General features: G+C 45.7%; 1 protein-coding gene across 1 annotated transcript in view; it reads right to left on the bottom strand.

Annotated features, from left to right (window-relative positions):
• Nucleotides 1-371: 371 nt before the first annotated feature.
• The window catches only part of Efnb2 (ephrin B2), a 44,186-nt gene continuing 18,061 nt past the window's right edge, over nucleotides 372-26,496 (bottom strand). The window contains exons 2-5 of the mRNA XM_028872315.2: nucleotides 22,003-22,286; nucleotides 5,817-5,909; nucleotides 4,991-5,104; nucleotides 372-3,629 (exon numbers count right to left, since the gene is read on the bottom strand). Of these exons, the coding sequence (XP_028728148.1) occupies nucleotides 3,238-3,629; nucleotides 4,991-5,104; nucleotides 5,817-5,909; nucleotides 22,003-22,286 (883 nt within the window). The 3' untranslated portion in view covers nucleotides 372-3,237. The remainder of the gene's footprint in view (nucleotides 3,630-4,990; nucleotides 5,105-5,816; nucleotides 5,910-22,002; nucleotides 22,287-26,496) is intronic.

Raw genomic sequence — 26,496 nt, forward strand, 5'->3', positions numbered from 1 at the left:
GGAGGAAATCAAAATACAAAACAGAAAAAATAAAGAAAATGTAAAGGAAAAAAAAATAAAAAGGAAAGGAAAATACGTTGAAGGCGTTTTTTCCATAGGAAAAAAATATTTTATTTTTTTAAGAACAAATTCAGTTTGAAACAGACGTGGAATGTGACTGCTCGGATCTCATTTTCTGGGGCTAACTGTCAATGTGGAACTAAAGCAGATTTAAAACCTATGACAGGCTATTAAAATAAAACAAAGAAAAAAATATTTATAACTCAAGCATAATACTGTGTTACTTACAAATTGGACAACGAAATTAAATAAATATTCATGGTACATAATTACGGCACAAATATGCAGCAATTTGGCAACCTTTTATACCATTTTTTTTCCTCATTACAGTGCAAAGGGGGAGACACTGCCGTTAAACAAGCTGTAGCTAAATACATTGCAAAATTCAGATTTTGTACAAAACATCTTGCTTAGACTTTATAAAAAACCAACGTTGCTCTATGTACACAATCTGGGTAAGAAACGCCATTTTCTGTCTTGTTTTCAATGTGTATTTTTATTAAAAAGGTGAATAAGGCTACTGTAACACCCCGAATCCATAGATGGTAAGATCTGAACCTATCTATTTACAGTACCTCCACTTAGACAGGATGGTGCAAGCGCCGAAGTCACGTGACTAGGGACGACAATACGAGCAAGGCATTTACAGTAACTTTCCAAAGCTGAACCAACTCCAGATAAGGGGGCAGTCGGTAGATTGTCATTTTCTGCACCAGACACAAAACAGACGCACAGGACACTTCTCAGTCGGTTGCAGGTAACTCTTCACCAGTTCATCTGATTTTTCACAGTTTAGAACTAAAATGTGGCCAACCGATGACACAGACATTCGATTTCATTAAAATCAGACGGTTTCCCATGTCTCCCCTCCTCGTCCCTCTCCCCCTTCCTACAACTTCTGATGGCTTACGAGGAAATCTCGTGTGAATGCACAGGAGAGGCTGGGGTGATGGAAAGAATTACATATGTACTGTGGCTGATCACTATGGCAACCCTCCACAGAAATATGATATAGATATATATAATATATACTGGAGATATATATTATACATATATGTACACACGTGTACCACACACCCACTCACACTCACACATACACATACATTGAACCAACATCATTTTTTCAGGTTTGGGAAGTAGGGAATAATTTCTGTGACAACTCATTTTTGCAGGTACTCACTGGAGGTCTGAGAACCTTCAAATGCTGTCATTACAATTTTTTTTTCCTCCCAATTCAGAAAGCAAAATGTTACCATAGTAACAGGACTCTTAAAGATGTCTATTTTGCATAGCACATAAAAAAAAAGTAGGCTTCCTGCTTCCTGTTTATTCTTCTGGAAGGGCAGGGATAAGGGCAGGAGAGGCACCCACAGCTAAACTTTCAACTGTAACCCCCTCAGTGTGACCTGCTGGATTCCAGAGAACACTTCAGCCCGCAGGGCAAGGGAAAACCCAACAGAGAGTAAATGCCAGCACGTCTTGTCATTGTATGACACAGGGCGCAGTCACATCGGTGTCCTGGTGTTTGGGGGCTGGCATGCCTAGTCTACAGATCTGTGAGATGTCCGCAGGGACCTGGTTATTTTTGTCATTTGCTCTCATTACGGATACTTTTCTCATTGTCGATAACATTTTGGGGCGATGCAGCTTCTCTCGGAAGTTAGCTAGCCAATCGCTTACTTTGTAAAGCACTAAAGGGCCGGGGTCGCTTTAATCGCCGTAACAAATGAATTCCACATCTCCGGGTGTGTATTGTGTGTAATCTTAAAATATATATTAGTAGAAATCTCTCATTTTATATCCCTTGTGTTCTATACACCTATTATAAATATGTCCCATCTCCCGCCTTCCCCTCGACATCATAACTTACTTCCATCGTAAGGACTCTTAGAGGTGGGCCACGAGCTTCGCTTTGACGTGGAGCCCGGGTACAGCCTCACAGCCCGGACAGCACGGCCATAAACCAAAAACCAAAGTGTAAGGCTCAATCGGGGAGGGGGAGGGGCACTTACGGGGACCGGGGGATCTGACCTAACTTTCCTAATGAGAATTCCCCAATAACCTCGGTGGTGATGGACTTACAGCCTGTTTGACCTTTGGCTTTTCAACTTCTAGGTCAGATTTGGCTCTCTGCTATTCTCCTAAATGCTTTCCCTGTGTTTAATAAAAAATGTGGTAACATAGCAGCTGAGTCTGCTTAAAACATCTCCCAAAGCAGACGGACTCTCTCCCACAGCTCCAGGGCTGCGCTTTTTATTGCCAGTACCTCAACAGTCCTGCCCCAGCGCGTCGCCAGAGGCCTGTCCTCTCCCTCCCTGCTCTCGCTGGTCCCTCCACAAGGGACCTTTTGTTCCACTGCAGGAGAGGGACTTTGTGATTCCCTGCTGCATAGCTGTGTGATAGTGGGCTCCCCACCACTCACCACGGTCTGTCTGTCTGTCTCCCACCGGCCCTATCTGTCGTTTCCCTCTCGCTCCCCGCACCATGCCCCAGGGGCAGCAGCCTTGACCTGTGGTGGCAACCTTACCTTCCACACTCACTCCTCCACCCCACCCCCCCAGGTCCCCCGGCTGACCCGGCCTCCAGGAAAGCAGGATTCTGTACCTAATACCCATCGCATTGGATCTTGGTGTCAAGGGTGGGGCTGGGACTCTGTGGCGAGTGTCCCGTAGTGATGCAGGATGTGGAGTGAGGGGCTGGGGAGGTGCCAGGAAGAGCCCTGGCAACAGGAATGAAGAAGAGTGAGGACTAAAACGCTAGAGATCTTTGAAAAATCTTACTGAGCCCGAGGTCCGAGTGGTAAGTCCAGTGTGCACGGCAGGAAACTGGGAGGCAGAGGCCGGCCTGGTGCACAGCCTTCTCCTAAGATGCTGCTGCGTCATCCACAGCCCACCGTGTCCTCCCTGGGCTCTGCAGAGGCCTCAGTGGCAGCTGGGTGCATGGCTTGGAGGTCCGCGCGGGAACGCGGCAGTCCAAGTGGGGATCTCCCAGCAGTCTTCCAGCTTCCGGGGGAGGGTCTGTGGTTCCCCAAGGCCGGAAAAGCTACAGACTACAAAACTGTCCAGCTCCAGGCTCTTCCGGGAGGCATCCCGCCCCCGCAGCCAAGGCTCAGGCGGTCCCTGCGCGCCCAACAACAAGGCGCGAGTTCCCTTGGGAGGCAGGCGCAGGTCCCAGGCCTCAGACCTTGTAGTAAATGTTGGCAGGACTCTGTGGGGGCATCTCCTGCACGATGTACACTGGGTGCCCATAGTCCCCGCTGACCTTCTCATAGTGCGGGCAGAAGACGCTGTCTGCAGTCCTTAGCGGTATGATAACGTCACTGGGTTCCGAGCCGTTATTGTTGCCACCTCGCTTGGGTGTGGCCAGTGTGCTGAGTGACAGCGTGGTCGTGTGCTGCGGAGAGTGCTTGCGGTGCCGCCTGCGGTACTTGAGCAGCAGTACCACCAAGGTGATGATGATGACGATGAAGATAATGCATCCTGATGCGATCCCTGCGAATAAGGCCACTTCGGAACCCAGGAGGTTGTTCCCGGAATGCCCCGCGCTGTTACCGTCGGTGCTGGAGGAACCTGCACAGACAGGAGCAAGGAGAGCCCGTTACTGCGGTCCTGGGACTGCCCTGTCGCTTGCGGGGCCCTCGAAATGCAACAGGTAGAGCACGGTCGACGCTCAACTCCCAACTCCCGGTCGACGCTCAACTCCCGGGGGCGGAGGTCACCAGGGGAGGTGAAGGAGCTCGGAGGTCCAGCACTCACATACCATGCCCAGGCTCTTCCTTGACAGACAGACAGACAGACAGACAGACAGACAGACAGCCGCGGGCTTCCCTAGCACTTCAGGGCGCACCAGGCCCAGCGGGAAGAAAGGCACCTGCTGCTACTCCAGAGCCCGGTGTGTCCTTGCCCTGGCCTGTTCTTCCCTCACTGTAGGAGCCGTGTGTCTTCCACTGCCTGCCTTCCAAGGAGAGCCCTGCCTTCCGAAGACAGCCCTGCCTACTAGCAGAGACGTGCCAGAAGGGAAGGAGTGATGGGGCCTGGGAAAGGGTTCAACTGAAACTCGGTTGTATTATTTGATTTACACTTAAAATATATTTGGAAGGTAGCAGACGCTCTGGCACTGAACAGACTGCTAACCCAAATGTTAGCACTGAAGAATTGCCTGGCACGATTATCCTATCCATTTATCAATTTGTCACAAGAATTTGACACATCTTGTCATTGAAAGTTAGAGGGAAAAAAAAAAACTTCCTTGACTCTTGGAAAGAGAACATAATATTATAGTAGATGTGGATTCTCACCACCTCCAAACCAGCACAGAGATCCCTAATACAAAAGTAAGCGCTGGTGTGTATGCACCAGCTATTCTGTGAAATGGTATCAGCACAACAGACCAGGACTATTGAGGAAATGAGCCCATTTTCTATGGCACCCTGTACTTTGGTCAGTGGGCCCTTTACTGTTTTATTTTACACAGAGAATGAGAAAAACATTAAGAACAAGCCACCTGGAAAGCATGCCATTAGGCAACGTTTTCTAAGATTCAGAAAAGGATCGGCGAGGCTCTTTGTGGATTAGATGTAATTAGACAGGGATTAGGGCACAAATTATATATACATTAACATCAGCTTTGGGATGGCGTCGACAGTGAGCAGGATACAGCATCAGCCAATGAACACTTGTCTGGTGGGACATCACTGGCGACTGACCCATCTGGCGAGCTCTGCTATTGTGACTGTAAGACTTTGACTGGAATGAATTAGTCTGTCTTAGTGGCAGAGTTAATACCGACTCACTGAGAGCAAAGATCCCAGGCATCTGCGCCCAGGAGTGAATCCTGCTGGTCTGGAAGCCTTGTGAGAGGCTTCTCTGCCTCTTGGAGTTCTAAGAAAATGCACCCCATAGACTGACACACACACACCACAGGGCTGTACCTGGGTTTGGTTTCACAAAAGGACTTGTAGTTGAACTTCTCCCGTTTGTACCAGCTTCTAGCTCCGGACGTCTCGTTGGATCATTGTTCCTGGTTGATCCAGCAGAACTTGCATCTATATGAAGGGCAAGCGATTAATCGTGGCACAGACATCTGACAGCAGCAAGCGTCAGGAGTTTGCACAGATATCTCAAGAGGCACGAATAGCAATGAACATAAGACTCTTTATGCAAAGCACTGTGAAATACAAGAATATAACCTTCCTTTTTAATCAAAACGGTTATCCTCGTTATTTTGGAGGCTTAGATTAGGAGGCCATCTGTGGAAACTATAGGGATTCTTGCGTTTGGCAGCCAAAGCATTGCAGATGACATTTCAATTTAACTGAGCAAGTTGATTGACTACTATACCGGTCTCTAATTAGAAGAATAATTCTTTCTTTCTGCACAATAGGTTAGTCTACATGAAAACGCGGCTCTTGGGTTGTCCAGATTTGAAAATGAAACAAAGCTGAGAGCCAGTGTTTACATGCCGGGACACTTTGATTTTGTTCAATCAAAGAGGCGTTCTGCATCGTAAAGAGAAATATACAGATCTGTGGCCACACACAGATGCTCTGTCTCGCTGACCTGAACTTTTAGAGAGATCTCCAATAAGGAAAGCAGAGGATATCGCCTTGGGGGACTCTGCCAGTGGTTCAAAGTGCAGAGGAGGGTCTGCCTTCAGAACTAAAAAGAGGGGTGACAGTGAGCCTCGCCCTCGGTGCCACGCTAGCTGGGGGCTACACCAGGTCACAGTGGCTTCACAAAGCAGCAGACGATCTTTACCTTGTCCAACTTTCATGAGGATCTTCATGGCTCTTGTCTGGCACACCCCTCCCTCCTGGTTATCCAGGCCCTCCAAAGACCCATTTGATGTAGCTGATTAAAAATAAAATGGACAAAACAAAAAAATAAAGAAAAAATCAGGAAATCAATAGGCCAAGATTACATGAACATGAAATGTCTGAAAACAATTTGAAAAATAAGAATTCACTCTTTGTCACAGGTTTTCTGAATGTATGGGATGCCGAAAGCCAAAAAGAAACAGAAAAATAAACAAAGAGAAATGGATCCTGGAAACATTGGCTACATGTAGGCTACCTGCTTCCAAATGCACTTAAACATGTCCTCCCGTACACATATGATTTAGTATTACTCGACAGGTAAACGGGACAGCACCTTCCAAAATACCCACAGACTCCTAGGGGGCCAAACTAGAAAGTGCAAGAGAGCAAGCCTGGTAATTTCAAAACTTGGTAATCTTCCCCCAACACCTGCTTCCTCCACTCCAGACTTCCTGCTCCAAGAACAATTAACTTGATGCTGGGCTTGTCAGGCATCCAAGTTCTGCAAACACTAGCAGGGGAGCCTTCTGACACCCCCTTGCTCCCTTCTCTAGCCTGAAATGTGCTGAAGCAGCATCCTAGAACTCAGGTCTTCGAGTCTGCCTTCTCATCACTGTGTAAGTTCCTGCAAGCACGTGTTTTTAGCAACCCCCATCAGCCACTTCAGCCAAGTTTCCTGCTGGGGAAAACTCCAGCTGGACAGAGGGTTAGCACACCCCTTTCCCTGTCTGGGCCTTACAACAACTTGGATACAACCAGGTGGGGGCAACCACCTTGCCCCACATTGGCGCACTGGATTCCCTTCCCACCTTAACAATGAGCGGCCAGAAGAAGCCCATGCCTTCTCCCAACATGTTTCTGCCTTTCAAAGCAGCTATGTTCTATCTACACACATTGCTGTTTGTCCTTAGGCCAGTGAGTTCTCTAAATGGCTTTGTAACGAAAGCTGCAAAGAGATGGGCTGTCAGGCCACATAATGAGGAGCAGGCTTTCAATTACAGTTCAAGTTTGAGTGGGAGGAGAGGCTGGAATGTGCCGGACACTGCTTCCCCTTGAGTTCAAGGGGCAAGGAACAGAAGTGTTTCATATACACGCCTGTAACTTCAATCACCGTCCACTTTGACTATCAAAGTCCTGTCCACTAACACCATACTCGGAAGAGAACGAAGAAGGGACAGGTGCTCTGGCAACTTCTCTCAACCCGGTGGTTTTGCTTTGTTTTCCGAGCACACCATCACCAAACAGCTCCAAACGCCTTCACAGTTAGTAGAAGTTTGTAACTGAAAAAACTAGACACAAATTCGCTTCTGTGTTCTGGAATTATGAACCTCTGTTCTCATTATTTTCCTAAAAACAAAGGGTGCCTCTTCTGAGTATAAATATCTCGCTGCTTATCTGAGAGTGTACTTAACATTGGGTCTCATAACTGCATCTCTTTTCGGCTGTTGCCGACACTGCAGGGTTTTCTGGGAAAACAGGTAACAGCTGCCATCATAACTTTGTTAGGGAGTTGCAGTAAGCGAAACAGTATCCACTCATGGACTGTGGAGAAAATGTTGTCAGATCAGTCAAAATAACTGTCTGGAGAGACAGTGTGTTTCTGAGAGTCTAAACAAGGGCCTTTGTTGTTATTGTTACCACTTTCCCACACCTTCCTCTACCTTCTGTGGGGGGCTGGGGGTGGGGTGGGAAGTGGCTCGGCCTCGGAGCCTCTCTCCTAAGTCTTCTCACAGTGTAGGGTTCTCTGGGCACTGTTTCTGGAGTGGTCTAGGGCAGTGCTGGATCTTCAAATACTGCTTAGAGTTTTCTCACTTCATTTCTCGGGAATCGGGATATGCCTCCATATAGAAAAGAAGAGAAAAGTGATCTGTTTCGTGAAACCACCGGTCAAGTGTCTAGTTTACTTAATTCGAGGATAATTCCAAGTTTTAGACTCACGAACCCATAAGGCACTTCATGCTAAAAGCACATCCTATTGAAAGTTAAATAAACAACTCGTTTTTTTTTCTTGCTAAAAGTTTGAGTACTCATCTGACAAAGGACAGTGGTAACTGAATGCTGAGCAGGGGGTGGGGAGGGCTACATATTTCTTTGATTTAATCTCAAAGGGAAAAAAATCAGATTCGAACAGAAAAGATTACCCAAAGGAAGGCAGTCCAGGAAGCTCCATCACCTGCAAGCAAGCATCTGTATCTGCAGGGCCCCTGCTGAATTCCACCATGTGGAAGGCTTGGGAGTGGAACACACACACACACACACACACACACACACACACACACACCACACACACACACAATTTATATATATTTTAACTTGTAGGCCAGTGCCTCTTTTAAGCCAGAATATTTGTGTTGAGCTCCCCAGAGGACGCCCAAACCACCCCCCAGATATAAAGTTCTCTAAAGGATTTCAATCTGTGTTTTAGCATCTAGAGACCAGAGAACTGTGGGAGGGAGACAGGGTTGCATCAAATGGAAACCACTTCACAGCTTTAAAAGCTGAAGTGTCCCCCCCCCCCCAGCCACTTGATTAACCAAAGAAAGGGAGAAAGGAAGAAAGAAAAGAGAGAGAGGGAGAGAGGGGGGGGGAGGGAGGGAGGGAGGGCAGAAATGGAGGTGGGGGAGGGAGTGCTGTGTCACTTTGGTGGGAAGAGTGGAAAAGACAGGGGGCAAACACAGCATTCGGAACAACAGTTTTGGAAAGCCTGCAGAAGAGCCGGGGAAGACCTCATTACCAACTGCTGCTAGGCAAACTGTATGATACTGTTCCAAGGACCACCATTAAAGGTAGTGGTCACATTGAAGTGTGGATTAGGAAACTTTATGGCATTTGTGACACACTTTGAGTGTGTCAGATCTCTTCCTGGACAGAGACCACTGAGGCGTTGGACCTGTGCTACCTGTGGGCGGTCCCATCCAGTGCCTGGGGCTGGGGTCACTGACACGGTGGGAGTGGTGAAATGAGAAAGCTGCTGAGGTCAGGCCCTTTCACTGCTTCAGGATCCGCTGAGAGGTGAGCAAGCAGTGTCACACTCCAAGTGGCAGGGAACTGTCTGCCACCACAATAGCCTGTGTCCCCATAAACTGCAAGCCCAAAGCAGCCGTTCCTCCTTTGAGCTGCGTTTGCCACAGCAACAGAAGTAACAGAGATGGCTAGGAACGACGTGTCATGGAAAAACCCATTTTCAGTCCGTACCAACAGAAACTTCAGAAGGTTGTAATCTTCCGGAGTGCCACATTGTAGAAAAAAAGCCTTATATGAGATATGAGCCTTAGATCTGATGCAAATTCGATTTTCCACATGTCCTCAACAGGTAGAGTAGTCCTTACTCCAGAGGACCTGCCCCTGCCGGAACAATGTCCCGCCCCCCATGTTTTGTCCTGATTGGACCTCCTTCCTGGCCATGAACTACTGAGACACCTCACGAGATTAGCATTCTGATATTCCCCCATCGACCTGGAACCTAGAAGCTTTAAAAAGCTCAGCACTGATTTTGAAACATCACAAGAAAATTGCTAATACTTAGGAATAAAATCTATTTCCATTTCATTAGAAAGTTTTGCAACTATTCATATCATTCATTTGAACGTCCCAGGGAATTTTTAACTTAGAGAGTAAAAATAAACGCGACCTCATTATGTTTAGTTTCCCTCTGCATCACTCTACCAGCATTGTCTAATGTGGCCACAACCATTGCATTAACCAGTGGGTAACAACTGCATTTAACCACCGAGAGACAGGAAAATAACATTGTTATACCTAAGCTTCTATTTAGTGTCCGGACATTTTTCTCCCCTGGCCTAGTTGGGAAGGAACTTTAGACTTTATAAAATTAAAAATTACTTAACGTTTCTCCATCCATTGGGAGGTAGGCTTAATAAAGATACATGTTATTTTACAACTGGCTTTTAAAAGCTTTTGTAGCCCAGCGGCAGCGGTGAAGCATTGCCTTTAATCCCAGCACTAGGGAGGCAGAGGCAGGCAGATCTCTGTGAATTCGAGGCCAGTCTGGTCTACAGAGCGAGATCCAGGACAGGCACCAAAACTAAACAGAGAGACCCTGTCTCAAATAACAACAACAACAACAACAACAACAAGATGTATTAAAAGCTTTTGCATCTCGGGGCATATACAGCATCACTACACTGTCTGGCCGTCCCCATACTCCTCTCTGGAGTGAGCAAAAATTTCTGCTCAGCAGAAAAGCACCCTGACTCCGTGTGGTATCCATGTCTGCAACCCTGGCGCTCAGAGGACTAAGACATGAGGGCTGAGGGTTTGATTTGAGGTCAGCACAAGAAACTTGGGAAGACTCTTTCTTAAAACAAAAACAACAAAACAAATGTTCAGAGTTCGAGATGCCTGAGTTATGATCAGCAGTTCCTCCTGGACAGTGACGCTGGCTAGATGAGCACAAACAGAGACAGAGAGGTGGGAGCTGGTAAAACAGACAACACAGACAGAATATTCCCGAGAGAGAGAGAGGAACACAGCGTGCTCTTCTCTGCTCCTAGAAGGCCAAGCTGCAGCTGCAGCTGGATGGAGTCCAGTGGGTAAGAGTGGGCTCATCGGATGGAGGGGTGAAATAGCTCACATGTGGGCCTTGTTCCCAAAGAGACGAGGGAAGGGAGGAGCCAAAATGTCCTACGGCTCAGCACCACCCCACAAAGGGCACAGCGCTGGGCCCTATGGGTAGAACGGTGTGTGAATGCCTGCTCACACTGTGGAGGGCAGGCCAAGAGAGCCATGAGGGCAGAGGTTTGAAAGTAAGCCTAACAATTAATGAAAACAAGTTCCCCAAAAGAGACACACGGTAAGTACATAAGGTCAGGAAAGCCACAGAAGCTCTGGCCTTACATAGGGCTGACCTGGATGGAACACCTCTGATTACCAAACAGCATTTTAGGAGAATCTCTGCCAACACCAAATTCTACCCATCCTGTCCTTGCCCAGCATGTATCACACGCCAGCCACACTAACTCTGCTTTCTACACACCCTTCCCCCAAGTTGAGCACAGACATCTGAGGAAAAGCAGCAGCCTAGCCAGTAAAGTGAAAAAGCATCATCCAGAGAGACACATGACTTTAAAGTCACCCCAACTCTGCACAGGACCAGGCTGCTGTGTTCTCCGACCAGGGGTGCACCTCTGAGTGCCAACAAAATAAAAGACATTTAGAGTGAGGTACGTCAGTTGAGAGACAAGGATGCTGATTAAGATACAGTTGTTTAACATCAACTTTCAAGCTGGGGAGCTGAGATCTTCCAATGTAGCTTGGTATCCGTTTAAATTCCAAAAACACAATACAGATTCGGAGTATGTACCACAGAGACGGATTCAATCTCCAGAGCCCAGTGTTTTTATGTCTCGGTTAGCAGGGTCATTCTCAAGATAACTGACACAGATGGAGAAAAGTCCTAAACAGAAAGAATAATGTCCAGGAAAAGCCAAACATCAAAGCCTATTTTTAAAAAAGAAAATGAGAAAATGTCCCAAACAAATGTCAGTTCAACGCACAAGGAAGAGAAAAGGGGGAAATTCATATCTTTTCCTGTGTTTTCCACTGTGGCTTCTCAGGGAAGGTGTGGAATGCATCCCCCTGACTTCCCAGGAGCTCACAGGAAACTGGCTAACCAGCAAGAGTCCAGCCTTCCTTGTCTCAGAGCACCTCATTCCATAAGGCCAAGCGTGCCTTGTCCTTGAACAGAAGCACCATGGCACATCCCTCAAACGGTCTCAGGAAGAAACAAAAAACACAAAGCAAAAGATTTTCAAAGAGAAACATTCATTCAACAAAGCACAAACACACAACAAGGAAACATCCCAATGTGGCTCCTGGCTAGGCTGCCACTCACGTCTGATCAACTTTCTTGGCAGGAAGAAGACGATCCACTCTTAAACATCACAGACCAGCCGGGATAAAGGACACATGCATCTCTCGTCCAAGGGAACACGGGCCCAGCTCACAGGAACAATCACTCCTATTAAAACGGTGTCACCGTTACTCTTTTTCAAAATCTCCAAGCAGCCAATCACACACAGAGAACAGCTGCCCTCGGAGCTTTCACATAAGGCAATCATCAGTCAGCTTCTGCATTGGGCGGAGTGACTCGGAAAAAGAGCATTAAATAAATAAATAAATAAATCACAACCTAGACCTCACCTCTTCTCTTCCAGCATTAAAGAAGGACTGAACCCATGACTTAAGAACAAAGAGATGGGTGTGTGTGTGTGTGTGTGTGTGTGTGTGTGTGTGTGTGTGTGTGTTGGAGGGATGTCTTTACTTTCTGAGCTCAAGTATTCTATATGAACTAAGATAGGGTAATTCATCGATAGCTCAGAAACAGAAGTCTTTAAAAATGTAGCCACTTGGACATATCTCCTAGCAAGCTGTTTTTATATGGACGTATACTGGGAAGACTTTAATGGCATCAGCCACTCGGCCACTTTTAGGCGCTGAGGACACTCTACCAATAGGGTGCAAGGGCCCGAAGAGTAAACGAGACTTTAACCCCAAGGGATAGCAATCCTTTGTGAGGACAGCCACAATATCTAGTCATGACTGTCATTCTGAAACATAAGATTTATCAGGGGTCACTCCTAAAACCTTTTAACCATTGAAAATTGCACAAAGAATAAGGACGTGACCATCCTGGATGGTGGTTAGAGTCAGTTAATGACCCTCAAACGTGAATGGCTGAAAGTGAAGCAGGAATGCATGGCAGACACATGCTTGTTAGTGGACCACGTGTCTACAGATATGAGTGAGTATGAGTGCGTGTGCATGAGTGAGTATGCATGTGTGTATGCACATGTGAGAGCATACATGAAGAAAAAAGGCTGAGGGCCAGATACAGTGGCACACACCTTTCATGCTGGCACTCAGGAGGCAGAAACAGTTGGATCTCTGTGAGTTAGAGGTTAGCCTGGTCTACATAGTGACTTCCAGGCTAGTCTGGGTGTTTTGGGATAGTGAACACTTGCAGAGGTGTTAGCACCAAGTTTCAGGTTCTGGACTCTGTGTTTCAGATCAGGGCTGCTCAGTCTGTGACCCCCTGGGCTCAGTCTAGGCCCCTGACACTATTCTGAGGAAGGCGAAAACAGTACTGGCCATAAACTACCTCTGGTCCTGTTTTCATTCAAGAGATGCTCAAACATGGGAGATCAGTTGTGAAGCTGTGTCTTTTCCCTTAAAATGTTGCTTGTGCCAATTTGGGTCTCTTGATTTCTTAACGAGTTCTACTGAGGGAAATGTTGCTTTCTAGTCTAAGATTTTATTGCTAACTCTGTGGTGACTTATGCAGGCAGGACTTCTCATTAGGTACATAACTGTAATAATTTTTAACATAATTTCATTTAAAAAATACTTTTCCTGTTTAGACATGTCCAGGTATTTTGATATTGCTACAACGACTCGGAGACAGCCACGGAAGTAAGGATAGTGTGGTCAACAGTAAAGTAATAATTACCTCTACACAGGAGCCACCATTGACATGAGCTAAAACTACTAAGAGGATTGTGTCTTAAAAATAGGTTGCCAGGCACTCAGGAGGCCGAGGCAGGAGGATCTCTGTGAGTTTGAGGCCAGCCTGGTCTACAAAGCGAGTTCCAGGACAGGCACCAAAACTACACAGAGAAACCCTGTCTTGAAAAACCAAAAAAAAAAAAAAAAAAAAAAAGAGGTTGCCAGATGACCATTTCAATAGTAATGACTGAATTCACAGTAGAAAAAAAAAAAAAGGTATAATAGTTCTAAAGATAAAACATAATTCTCTATTGTCTATTAGCTTAACTTAAAACCCCAGATTTTAAAAATACAAACTTCCTGTTCAAGTCAGTGATAACATCTCACGAAAATACCCCCAATCATGAGTCTCATACAGTTGAGTGGACTATTTGTAGCACATAGCCTATTCTCTACGCTCTGGTTTTTATAAATATCTTAGCGGCCAAACAGAAATATCTAATTAGGAAAGGGTTGGAGTAAAAGTTCATGGGCAGAGGGGCTGGGGAAGGACATCCCACAATCCTCTTGTTCACCCGACTGTCACTAATTGCAGGCAATGATATTAATGACCCAGTAATTACAGAAAGAGCATCAGTGAAGTGGAAAGCATCCATCCGAGTGGAGTTCATGGCTAGGTGGCCACAACTTGTGCAGTGGCTGAACTGATGTCCACTGACAGCTTAGGATGGAACGCTGCAGAAGCGGCAGTGTTATTCTTGTGGCACAACAGTTTAGATGGTCCTGAAATTATTTGCTTTGACCACTGAGAGACCAGCAGTAACTCCAAAGAGAAAGTACCCCTGTTTAAATCCGCCCTACGTGTGATCCTTACCCCATGCAGGACACACATTCTTTATTCAAGGAATCCAAGGTGATTTCCCAAATGTTTATTTCAGGAAAAGAATAACTTCACTCCATAGTTTAACAGTAGGAACAGCAAAACTGGGCTAATTCACTAATGCAAAGTGACTTTCAGAGCAGAGCTCTCTCTCTCAGCAACACATCCTCTATAATGTGATCAATTGTGCTCTTGCCCAAGGCTAGGCTGATCTGTCAGTCTTTATCCTGCTATCCACCATCCATCCATCCATCCATCTATCCATCTATCCATCCATCCATCTACCCATCTACACACCCGCCATCCACCTATCTTCTTATCCACCATCCATATTCCCACTCTCGATTGGATCACTCACCACCCACCACCCACCCACACATCTGCAGCACTTGCACTTAGCTATGGAAAGTTAACATCTCTTAATGCCTCTGTTTCTATACTGGACTAACTTTATTTTTTTTTTTTATTTTTTTTTTATTTTTTCGAGACAGGGTTTCTCTGTGCAGTTTTGCGCCTTTCCTGGAACTCACTTGGTAGTCCAGGCTGGCCTCGAACTCACAGAGATCCTCCTGCCTCTGCCTCCCAAGTGCTGGGACTAAAGGTGTGCGCCACCACCGCCCGGCCTGGACTAACTTTATTTTAATTACATTATTATTTAGCAACTTTCTGTTGATGGGCTCAAAGTACTTGCTAATGTCCTAAAATAAATCTAGTATAACCATATTGGAAAAAAAAAAAAAAAAAAACCCAGGTTTTTAGATCTATTAGGAGATTTAAAAAGAAAGAGAAAGCTTGAAGTACTAACAAGGGCATCTCTCCCGTCTTTCTACCCTGTAGGTATTGCTGTGTTGCCCAGGTTAGCGTTCAACTCCTGAACTTGGTCTTCTGGGCGCCCAGCTTATCTCTACCCTAGTCGGATTTTCTTAGTCAAGCTCTGGGGTTTTTTGATAAAGTTGGTTATATGTTATATGTTTGATGGGGCATCACTACCAACATGTTTGACAGAAACATTTTGTCATTTATATTGCACGAGCTTAACGCGGTTCCACATGTGGTATGCATTCATTGTGCCTCTCTCCTGTCTTCCCTATGTATGTACATGCATGCATGCTCCAATGTGTCTGACTCTCTGCACTGTCACGTGTGTGCTTTGCATGTTTGTACATTACAGCCGCTATTATTTTCTATACTCTGTTTGCTGCCCCCGCACACACACCATGCATTTCTGTGTGTTCTCCCCACAGTGCGCACACAGTCCAGGAGCCACAGCCACACACTTACAATGACAGGCTAAGGGCTTGGCCGCCCTGTGTTGGGTTTTGCCCCTGACATCTCATGGTGTATCAAGTGTTCTAAACCACACTGTCCGGGTTTCCTCGCAGCAGTAAAAATTGTTCTGTTTCCTGTGCTGCTAGACTTGAAGGTGAGGTGGGCGTGAAGACCACGGCATCTCCCCAAGGACCAAACACACCCAGACCCAGAGCTTTAGGGATAAATGCACGTACCTTAAAAACTATATAAATTAGTTCTTCTCAACATAATCTTCTCCTTTCTTCCCCTAAATGTCTGTCTGTGCCTCTTGGCTATTTTTTTAAAGTGTTTTATTTTGCTTTAAAATTTCATCTTCATGATGAATATTTAAGGACTGTTAAAAAGGAAACGTGTCCCCTTTTATCCACTAGGTCTCTCGTATTGTTCAATTATTTATAAATCTATGTGAACGTTCACAAGCTGTAAATACAAGGGTAGAGATACGAAGATGATTTTTGTGAAATAATAAAGACATTTTTATTCTGAATAACTCCCGAATAATTTCTTGGCTATGTTAAGTTCTTTATTTTTCATCTTACTTCTTTTATATTATGGTGTTTATTCTTCCCCAATCTTTGCTCCTCGCTCTGGGAATCTGTCATCTCATCTTATCATTGGTTACTTTCAGAGCAGGGAGTAGTAATGGCAGGTCTACATCTGTGTGGTTTACATGAGATATGCTGTTCCTGTTTCCCAGGAGATGCCAAGGAGCATGAACAGAGTCTCTACGCCGGCAGCTGCATCCTCTGTTCCCCTCTGCACCACCCAGGCTAGCATCCAGGTGGCCATGACTCCACTAGGCTCAAGAAGCCAGAGTGTCTCGGTGCATCACAAGACAGGCAAAAGCAAAGCCGAGCTTTCTTTATATTAAATTCAACATGGATCCTCCTGAGCTACCCTGGGAGAGGCTTCCCCACAGATGGAGCCATGAGGCAACCCTGGCATGCTGACTGACAAAGGAAGAATCTTCCATGTCCTGGGGAGCCACGGCATGTGAGAGGCTGGTGAACTAGAAAGTAAGAGCCACAACTGTGGGTGTGTCAAGACTCCTCCCTGTCTGAGTCTTCAGGGTCTCTCAAGGAACCTGCTAGCAGGCTCGGGCAGTTCCAGAATTCACCACACAGAAATGTGTGCTTCCAGGTCAAGGGAACCCAAAGGACTGTAAGGACAGTCAAAGAAGACAGAGTGGGAAGATCTAATGAGTGGAGCTGCCCAGACTACAAGCCAAGGATGCTTTCGGTACCCTAACTTCCCTGGCACTCCATCTCACATCAAAGCCCGGCTTTGCCTTCAGCCTCCAGCCTCTCACTTCCTCCCTGTTCCGATGTTCACTTGTACTTGGTTGGTGGCCACACATGGCCACAAGCCACCCGACACACTTTTCCTCATGGGAATTCACATCTGCCTCATGAGCAAGTGTTCTCATGACGCCCACTTTAAAGACGAGAAGACCTAGGCAGGAAATTAGCCTGAGTTACTCGTCTGTTGGCACATAAAGTCCAGGGTAGCCAGATGTGGACTCACAACTCCTATGTTAACTTGTGTTTCTAAGTGTGGTTTGTACTCATCCTCTGTGCCTTCGACTGTATGGTCTCTGGCAAGAGTCCATCACAAAAAGAACAGCTATAGAGAAAACTAGAAATGGGCTTAAATGTCTCAACTCAGCAACTGGGGGCAATGAAGGCATCAGACACAAAGCTTACCACTAAGACAGGGGACAGGAAGACAGGACGCGGTTTCTGTATCTTCAAGATTCCTAATATCTAGTATGTAATGAAGGGAGTGTGGCTGGCTGCTACTTATATATGAATAACCCATCAAACAAACCTCATAATCTCTTTATGGCTGTTGTGTGTTCTTACATGTTCTAAAAGCTATCTTCATGTCAAGGGGGCATCTGAAAGCTGCTCTGAGATTTAGTATTTTTCCAAAGAGATATTACAAGACACTCAATTGCCACACTCACCACCCAGAATGAGCAAATCAAAGCCAGAAAAAAAAAAATGCAACATATGTTCAACCAAATAAGGAACGAACTATTGTTTTGGCTCTTTAATACTGTTATTTGGGGTCGGGGTTGTGCAATTATTTCTCTTTATTTTGTGATTTTTTTTTTTTTTGCTCTAAAGTGAAATGTATGCTTTAAAAAAAATTAAGTGTTTGTGGAGCCTACCAGTTTTGCAGACTTTCATTAAAGAGGCCTAGCAATGGAGGCTCCCCCAGACTTGATGGCTCAGCAAGGCAGACTGGACATGGAGAGTCACAGAGAGACACTCTGTGGATTCAGTAACCACCAAATGATCTTTGGAAATGGTGACTTCTAGATGATGCTTGGAGGCTATGACCTGCCTAGGGGGTGCACAATAAAACCATACAGAAACTACATAAAACAAAAGGCAAGGTATAGCATGAAGCCGGTCTCCAGCCCTGTGGTGGCCCCTTGTTCACCCAAAGTGTAAGAACACGAGGCAGCTGCTTCCACCCCTCACTCAGGTAGTCACTCTGTGTAACTTTGCAAGGTTTCATCTCAGGTTTGGTATCAGCCACAGCACCTGCCTCAGGACAGAGTTTATAGGGCCAACACAAGGAGCTTGCTGACTCAGCCCTAAAGAAGCAAGGGCAGCTTCTCTAAGAAAACTGGGGCACGCAGAGGACGGACGCCTTCCCAATACAAACTGGGCGGCTTGTTTATAAAACTATATCCAACAGCGAGCTTCTATTGCAAATGGGTAATATCAGAAGATACAGTTATTCCATAAACAATGAAATGAAAGACACAGTCAGAATAACTACAGGCTCAATCACAGCCAGCTCTGTCTTTGAGGCCATTTAGGCTCTGAACGTAACGGAAGAGCAGGGGGTTCTCGGACCACACGGTCACAATATCCCCATCGTCAGATCACTGGCAATTAGAAGAGTTTATTAGTTATGTAAATTAAGCCCAAGGCTAATTACTGAAATAGGTCGCTTGAAAAGTCAATTCTAAACACGAAGAAACCCCATATATATCATTTTGCCACATGTCAAAGCAAAGAATCATTGCGGAGGAGGATTAATGAGGAGGCCTATCGTTGCAGCATGTCACTTCTTAAGAGAACTCAGGGGAGAAATGGGGGGTATAAAATACAGTCCCAGTTACACATTTATGTTTACTATAAAACCCAAAGATGCAGTGACTTTAAGCTGGATAACATGACAAGCCAAATAAAAAAATCCTTGTTAAAAAAAAAAAATGGGGGCCAGATCCTGCTGGCTTTAACCGGGAAATATCGTGGACACATCCATGGGTCTGTATGTCTGACCATCACAGTTTGGACAACGGTGATAAAATAATGTCCTAGAGAAGGAAATTAAAGTGACTTCCTCATTAAGCTCAGGCAACATAAGTTAGACATAAGGCTCTGGACTCCCAGGGGACAGCCCAACACCGGCGAAGCCATGTGTACATCCCCACAGGGGCATGCCAGGCACTCCTCCAAACCACAGCTGCTCCTTCGCCCCCAGGACGGAACCAGCATATGATGCTCCTGACACTGCCTGGGGTGAAAGTGCCCAGCAGCCAGCTGCTGAGTCTTGGAGTCAGCAAACACAACCTCAAAACTGAAGCAATGCTTTGCAGCGTTAGCATGTACCTATGAGTCTGAGCGCTTCCTAGGGTGCTACCCAGCCATCTTCATGAATGCACTGGTATAAAGATTATTGCCTGCACAGACTTTCCTTCTGGAGAAAAAAAAAAAAGAATGGGACTTGTGGGTTTGTTTTTTTTTTTGTGTGTGTGTGTGTGTGTGTGTGTGTGTGTACACGCGCATGAGCGTTTGTGCATCCTGCACACGTGTTTGATAGGTGACTTGGTGACTGTCTCAGATCCCTTGACTGTTTTGATACTATTTTAGAATTTGATCTTATCACTTCCCTTCTTTCAAGGGAACTCGTACGGCAGGGGACGCTGCTATGGGGTGTGTGAGAAACTGACTTCTGCATGTTGCTAAGTATGTGAATATCCTCTTCTGCCTGTGACGTGGGGGAAGCCTTTCAACCTTGCTGCACTAGGCTTCCTGGAAAAGTCCCCAGCCACTCACAGGCCTGGGAACATCTTGCTGCAGTATTCTCGCAGCGGCTCACTCGACAGCCAAGGTTTTGTTTTGAAGATGCTTTCTGGTTACTGGATGTATAGAAGAATCTTGTGTGTAGAGCAGCCTGGCTTTCAGCTTGAGATCATCTTGCTTCAGCCTCCTGAATTACAACAAGCCATCCCATGCTTTGACATGGCAAACCCTAACTCTAAGGACGGTTCCGGGAGGCAGAGGAATGAGAAGCATATCATAAAGCTGTTAACATGGCCTAATGGATTCTCCAAAAGAAAAAAACAAGAAAACCAACAGGTGCCATTATTGGGTAGATTGCTATTAACTACAGATTAAATTGTATATGCAAGTCCAAACCAAACCTCCCACACACTGAAGCGCAGTTATGACAGGCTCACTACGATGCACTAAGAGATGCCGGTAAACCCATCAGTTAGCTGCATTTTGTGTACATTATTTGAAATGAAAGGTTAACTCTTTAGTGTTTACCAAGCTTCCCCTTGCCCTCCGTAGGAAGCTGGGATTTTCAATGCCATCTTTTTGAAATCTGAGGTTAAGATCGAGGAGAGAACTTTGCTCCCCACCCAATGTAGGAGTCCTAGGACTTCCTTTGACAGCATTTTCAGGGTCAGGCATCTCCCATCCTGTGGACAGCTCGAGCACATGCTCAACCTTCTTTCTCTACTCACCTGGAGCAGTAACCTTCTGAAGGGGGCTAATCTGGGGTCAGTTTCATTTTCTCCAAAAGTCATGCTAGATCATGGCATCTGTTAAGTCCTTATTCGTATGTACGTGTGTTTCCAAAAGCTTAGTTTCCATGTATTTTACCTTGTAACTACTTCATAGCTTCAAAGATGGCCCTATTATCTTACCATCCCATCTGCCTTGTTTCATCTTACAATGTTTTTATTTTCAGTTTATGGTGATTATTCCATTAAATATCTAACTGAACCACTCCTTTTTTTTTTTTTTTTTTTTTTGTTATTCTTAGAAATCTATTTTGTGCCGGGCGGTGGTGGCGCACGCCTTTAATCCCAGCACTCGGGAGGCAGAGCCAGGAGGATCTCTGTGAGTTCGAGGCCAGCCTGGGCTACCAAGTGAGCTCCAGGAAAGGCGCAAAGCTACACAGAGAAACCCTGTCTCGAAAAACCAAAAAAAAAAAAAAGAAAAGAAAAAGAAATCTATTTTGTATGTATCATGTTAGCTTCAAAAACCGGTTCTCAGTCTTGGTGGCATTTGAAGCAACAGACAAGATAATTACTGCCTGTGACCACCTTTGCTTTAATTACTAATGTAAAAAATACACACCAAGGAACTCTAGATGAATATATACAGTGAATCGCTGCTGCTGTAATATAAAGAGCAGGTCGTAACTCGAGAAAGCCAGACTTCCAATCTAATGATACGGTGCTAAGGGAGCCAAGCCAGAGGCCAACTGTACCACAAGGAGCTGAAGTCTAGGGAAACGGAGGGAGTGTAACTTGAGGGGACGTAGCTCAGTGGTCAAGTACTCGCCTACACGAATCGGGAGTTTCATCCTAAATACTACAATTTAAAACAACTACAAAAAGCCCACAGAGAGTATACCATGAAAACAAACAAATTAACCAGAATCTCATTGTTTGACCCATGTGAGCAGCTGTACCAAGGCCCATGACACTGGGACCAGGAGAGTTGGTTGGTGCTAGCTGTGACGTGTGCTCAGTAGGCGTGTGTCACAATGGGCACAGCTCACACATGCACTTCAGATCTACCCCAGTGAATATCTACCCTCGATTATGACAGATACGGGGGTGTCATTCAGGCAGCACACCTAGGCTTTTAGTCAGGACTCAACATGACCACTTGTACTGGCACTTGTCTGTAAGCCCCATGCTTCTAAGCTCTGAGCTCCTCCCGTCTGGAGTGATAGTGTCCTGGCGAAGCGTGCCACTATTACACTTTGCTCTATTGAGTCCTAGCTTTGAAACACAGTTCTTGGAACAAAATTGCACACTAAATGAATGAGTGGATGGATGGATGGATGGATGGACAGATGGACGGAAGGATGGATGGAGAGAAAAAGCATCACACAGATTTACCTATCAAAACCTCACCAAAGGTCCTTAAAGATGGTTTTGTTAGTAGAAATGCTGAGTCCCTTCATATAATTTACTTATTTCAACGCCATAAGAATCCTGGCAGGTTCGCCCCAATGAGCATTTATATTTAATTAATACTGTTACTACAGGGTCCCAAATTTCAATTAATTTTTTTTTTGGAAAAAAAAATGAACAAAGCTTCTCAACAAATTGTTTACCAGGGTAATTTAAAGGAAACAGAAATCAATACAAACCTAGTTAGCTTATCCTAATTCCTATGAAACAAAGAGAGAGAACTATACTTACATATAATGTAGTAATCTTTGTTCTTCTGAAATTCTAGACCCCAGAGGTTAGGGCTGAATTCTTGAAACTTGATGGTGAATTTCACATCTTGGTCTGGTTTGGCACAGTTGAGCAGGGGCGTGTTTTCCTTCTTAATAGTGCATCTGTCTGCTTGATCTTTATCAACCATATAAACTTTATAATATTCATACTGGCCAACAGTTTTAGAGTCCACTTTGGGGCAAATAATATCCAATTTGTCTCCTATCTGTGGGTATAGTACCAGGCCTTGTCCGGGTAGAAATCTAAAAAGCATAAAAGAAAAGCCACTGAGTTGATAAAAGTGAACATCCTTGAAGACAGGCATCAAAGAACCAGACACTACCCATCACCCCCAACCATGGACATCTCAGCACTATGCTCTGATTCAACAATGGCATCTTCAGGGGACAAAAGCTTTGAGGAAGTAACCTCGGAAAACAAAAGGATGAACTACCCTTTCTTTGAACCACCAGGTCGGCAGCCTGCTGACACTTGGTTCTCGCCCCCGCCCTTGTAATATTCCAGCACTCTTTTGTGCAACTTTATAACGACTCTTCCCTGGTCGTGAGTCAGACCTTCCCACCTGTTTGTTATTTTTTAACCATTGGCATCGCGGTTTATTGGGCATGCCAGAGAGATCCCATCAATTCCAGGAACAGCGCATGCACAGAACCTTTGTTTTCCTGGTAGTTTCCATGTGCTGTTGATATTAATTAACAGACAAGTTTCATCAAGAATGTTTCAAATTACTTATCATAATTAGCCAGTCACTGATCAAACAATGGGTTTTTTATTACACAGAACAAAAGAAATGTCTTACAAACCCATAAAAGATAACCAGAAATAATTAGCGTCGTATTGATTCAGCTGCAAGATGAAGAGCCCTCTCCTCGTGAGGACAACAAGTACCTCCTTGGTCTACAAATCTCTCCTTTCCCCGCCTCCCTTGAGATGTATTTGCTCCAATTAATTCTTCGACAAATCTTTAGAACTAAGACTACTGATGCAAAATCCCTTGGATGCTCCCAGCTAAAAGCGCTCCTCCTTTCCTTTCTTGCTGGCCATGTTGCTGAAAGATCTTCCCTAATGGGGAGTTTCTCTGAGACACTGAAACAAGAGCTTCCTAATGAACATCCTTCTGTGAAGGCTAACATTAACAACACACTCGGAGGGAGAGAGCGGCCAAGCCTGCAGGCTCATTAAAATATTAAAGCTCCCGAACAAAGCATTGCCTCCCAATCCTTCCAGCCTGGACTCTGGGGTTATTTAGCCAGAGATGCCCACCAGCCTTGATGACCCTTGGGGCCAGGATGCAGCAACAGATAAGGAAAGGATGATGGGCTCCCAAAGTTCAAATCCACACCAACTATCGTGATTTATGTAACAAGCCGCCAGTTCTCAGTGTATTATTCGGTTACAAAGTAGCAGAAGGCACAACTTACATTTCAGACTCATATTCAAAACTGATACTTTAATATTTAAAAAAAATTGTACATGTATACAATGTATCTTGGTCCTAAACATGCCCTATTCCTTCCCTCCAGGTCCAACTGCTCCTCCTTGCCAAAACATACATTCCTTTCACAGTTCCATGTCTTAAAATAAATAAATAAATAAATAAATAAATAAATAAGTAAAACAACTCCCTGAAACTTTTTTAAGGCGCACGCGCGCGCGCGCGCGCACACACACACACACACACACACACACACACAAACACACACACACACACACAGCATATGCATAAGGTTGCCTGTTGTTACTTCCTTGGGTATTCTTACACAACCTCAAAGAGAGGGTGGTCCACTGACACCAGGTTTTTTGGGGTTTTTTTGTTTGTTTAATTAAATTAGTCCCTTTAGCAAGAACATATGACATTTACTGTTCACTCACTTAAAAACAAAAGCAGGACAGGCAAGATGGCATAGTGGGTAAGGGGCTTGCAGCCAAGCCTGATGACCTGGGTTCAATCCCAGGGACCCACATGGTGGAAGAAGCGTCCTCCAAGCTGTCGTTCTGACTTGTAGAGCACACTGCCACCTGCACTAGTCCTCCCCCGGATATACAAATGTGTGTGTGTGTGTGTGTATTTAATGGTGAACAGGATCGATTTATAATGAAATTTTTCTGTGGGAATTCAAAATGAATTTATAAATTGTAATGAATTTAAAGCATCCACACGTATATTGCTGAAGAATTCTCTATAACTCTTAACAAACTGAGAGAACGATTGAAGAGGCCTCGCTGTCATTCCCCACAATTATCAGGAGACTTGGGAAAATACAACTCCAGGGACTAAAGGGCTTCCCCACACACAGCTCATTCTTTCAGGTGGGTTCTTCTTGCTGGATAAAACTCAACCAAGTCCCATGGGGCCCACGTATCACCCTCTCCTGCTTTTCCCTAAAGTGACTCTGAGGTGTCCTGTGGCTGTAGCAGGACAAGATGGGGACAATAGGTACTACACTAAATTCCAGGAACATTAAATGGCTCTCCCTCCTGGTTCTTCTTATTCCTCGACCTTTAAAAGAAATCCTTAAGGCTGGTACAAACCAACTGGCAAACACCGGGGCCAATTCCCACCTGAGGCTTCCAGTCCTGCTTCACACTTTCCCTCTCCCTAATCTGTTCCTTCTGCAGTTGGTGTAGCTGGCACAGTGGGACACCATGTGACGAGCCAGCTAGCCTTGGTACATGTCTCCTACATAAAAACAGAAGTCTGTCAGTCCTTCAGGCCAGAACTTTCGCCATCTTGCGGTGGGAGGGGATGGTTCCCTGACCTCGACAATCGGGGGTCTTTCTAACTGAGGTGTGTGTTCTCATCTTCCCATTCAGTTCTTTAAGGGTGAGGCACCACGCTCAGCTGACCAGTGTATCTGTGCAAGTCTTGGGGACACTCCCCCATCCACCCCTACCCACCCATGCCATAGTATCCCTTAGGTCTGAAGTCTGGCTCATTAAGTTCTCTCTTCATTCAAATTTCTCCCAACTATCTATGAGGATAGTTCTCTTGCTGCTTGCTGCTTAACTCCGGCATCACAGGTGGTCCCCTCTACTCAGATAAGTCACGACCCAGCAGTCTCTTCTATCACCAGGTCACCAGGCCCCAGTCCCAACACCGATGCTGATGAACTGAGGTCAGGAACCCTGGGCACATCGGCTGGTGTGGCTTCAAGAATTGCTGTGGTTTTTATGATAATTTTCAGGAGGAACAAATCACATAAATAATTTAGTGAGTTTTTGATTCATCTTGCAAATCAGCTTTAATCCAGTGTGTGCAGTTTGGTGACGGAGCAGCATGGAGGGGTGGGATCTTAAGTTCTAAGTACATGTGTATGATGTAGTTCGGGCCAAACCTACTGTTTCTAAAGCTTCAAGGAAGATAAATACAGGAATCTGATCTTTTTTCCCAGAAAAAAAGTTGCCGTTCCAAGTGTTCATGAAAGAAAGAGAGAAGCCTCTGCATGGCAGTCCAGGGAAGGACTCCACACGGAAGGGCTGCACCGACTATTTGAAGTCTTTCTGCGGAGGGTCAGCACGCCATCACACCCACTGGTGAGACAAGGAGTTCTGAGCAGAGGAGAGCGAGCCATCACAGACTCTCAGAGCAGACCTCCAGAGCTCGCCTCCCACCCCTTTCCCAGAGCCAGAGTAACGCAACACAACGACCACGCTGGGGCTTTTGCTGGAGACGGGGACAGGGGAGTGCTGCCCTCGACCACAACCACCGTTTCAGCCGGACAGCTGCGACTGCTTACAAGAGCCCCTGGATCAGGCCTGATGCCTGCTGACATTTTCCTCATGGAAAGAAGGGGCGGGGAGGACCAAGGCACCTTTGGACTCCGATGTCACCTGCCAGCCAGCTGTATGCAATTCTGCATTACATGGCCTTGTATGCTCTAGAGGTGCTAGCATTTACAAGCTGTGAAAGGTTACTGAAGGCAAAGTCCATCGATGCAGCTACAGGGAAGTTGCCATCCATGCCGGCGTGAGACTATTCAGTGGTGTGGCTACTTTCGGGTCACCCATGCTCTCATAGGCAATCCCTCAGCCTGCTCTGCAAAGGAGCCCCAAATACTCATTGGTTCCCCAGGTTGGACTTTGCCGGAATCATACTTTGGTTTGTTGTTGGTGTCCTACGAGGATGGAGTAGGCATTTGCTTACATCTTCCCAAGGAAAGAGTTCCCATGACACAGTCTCGCATATCCCAGGCTGGCCGGGAACTTACTATGTAAGTGAGGCTAGCCTAAACTGCTGATCCCCCTGCCTCCACTGCCCAAGGGCTGGGACTGCAAATGTGCATGTCCAGCAAGTTGCATATTGTTCTAGATGTTCTGAGTGATGTCCAGAGATGAAGACTGGGTCTTCAGGAGCTCACAACTCTGGTCCCCAAAGGAGGGCTGCTCCCACATGTGTGTGATCCCAAAAAAACGCTCAACAAAATTACGTCCTAGTGGGAGAACAGGAGTGAG

The sequence above is a fragment of the Peromyscus leucopus genome, chromosome 16_21 (genome assembly GCF_004664715.2).
Source record: "Peromyscus leucopus breed LL Stock chromosome 16_21, UCI_PerLeu_2.1, whole genome shotgun sequence".
Taxonomy (NCBI): Eukaryota; Metazoa; Chordata; class Mammalia; order Rodentia; family Cricetidae; genus Peromyscus; species Peromyscus leucopus.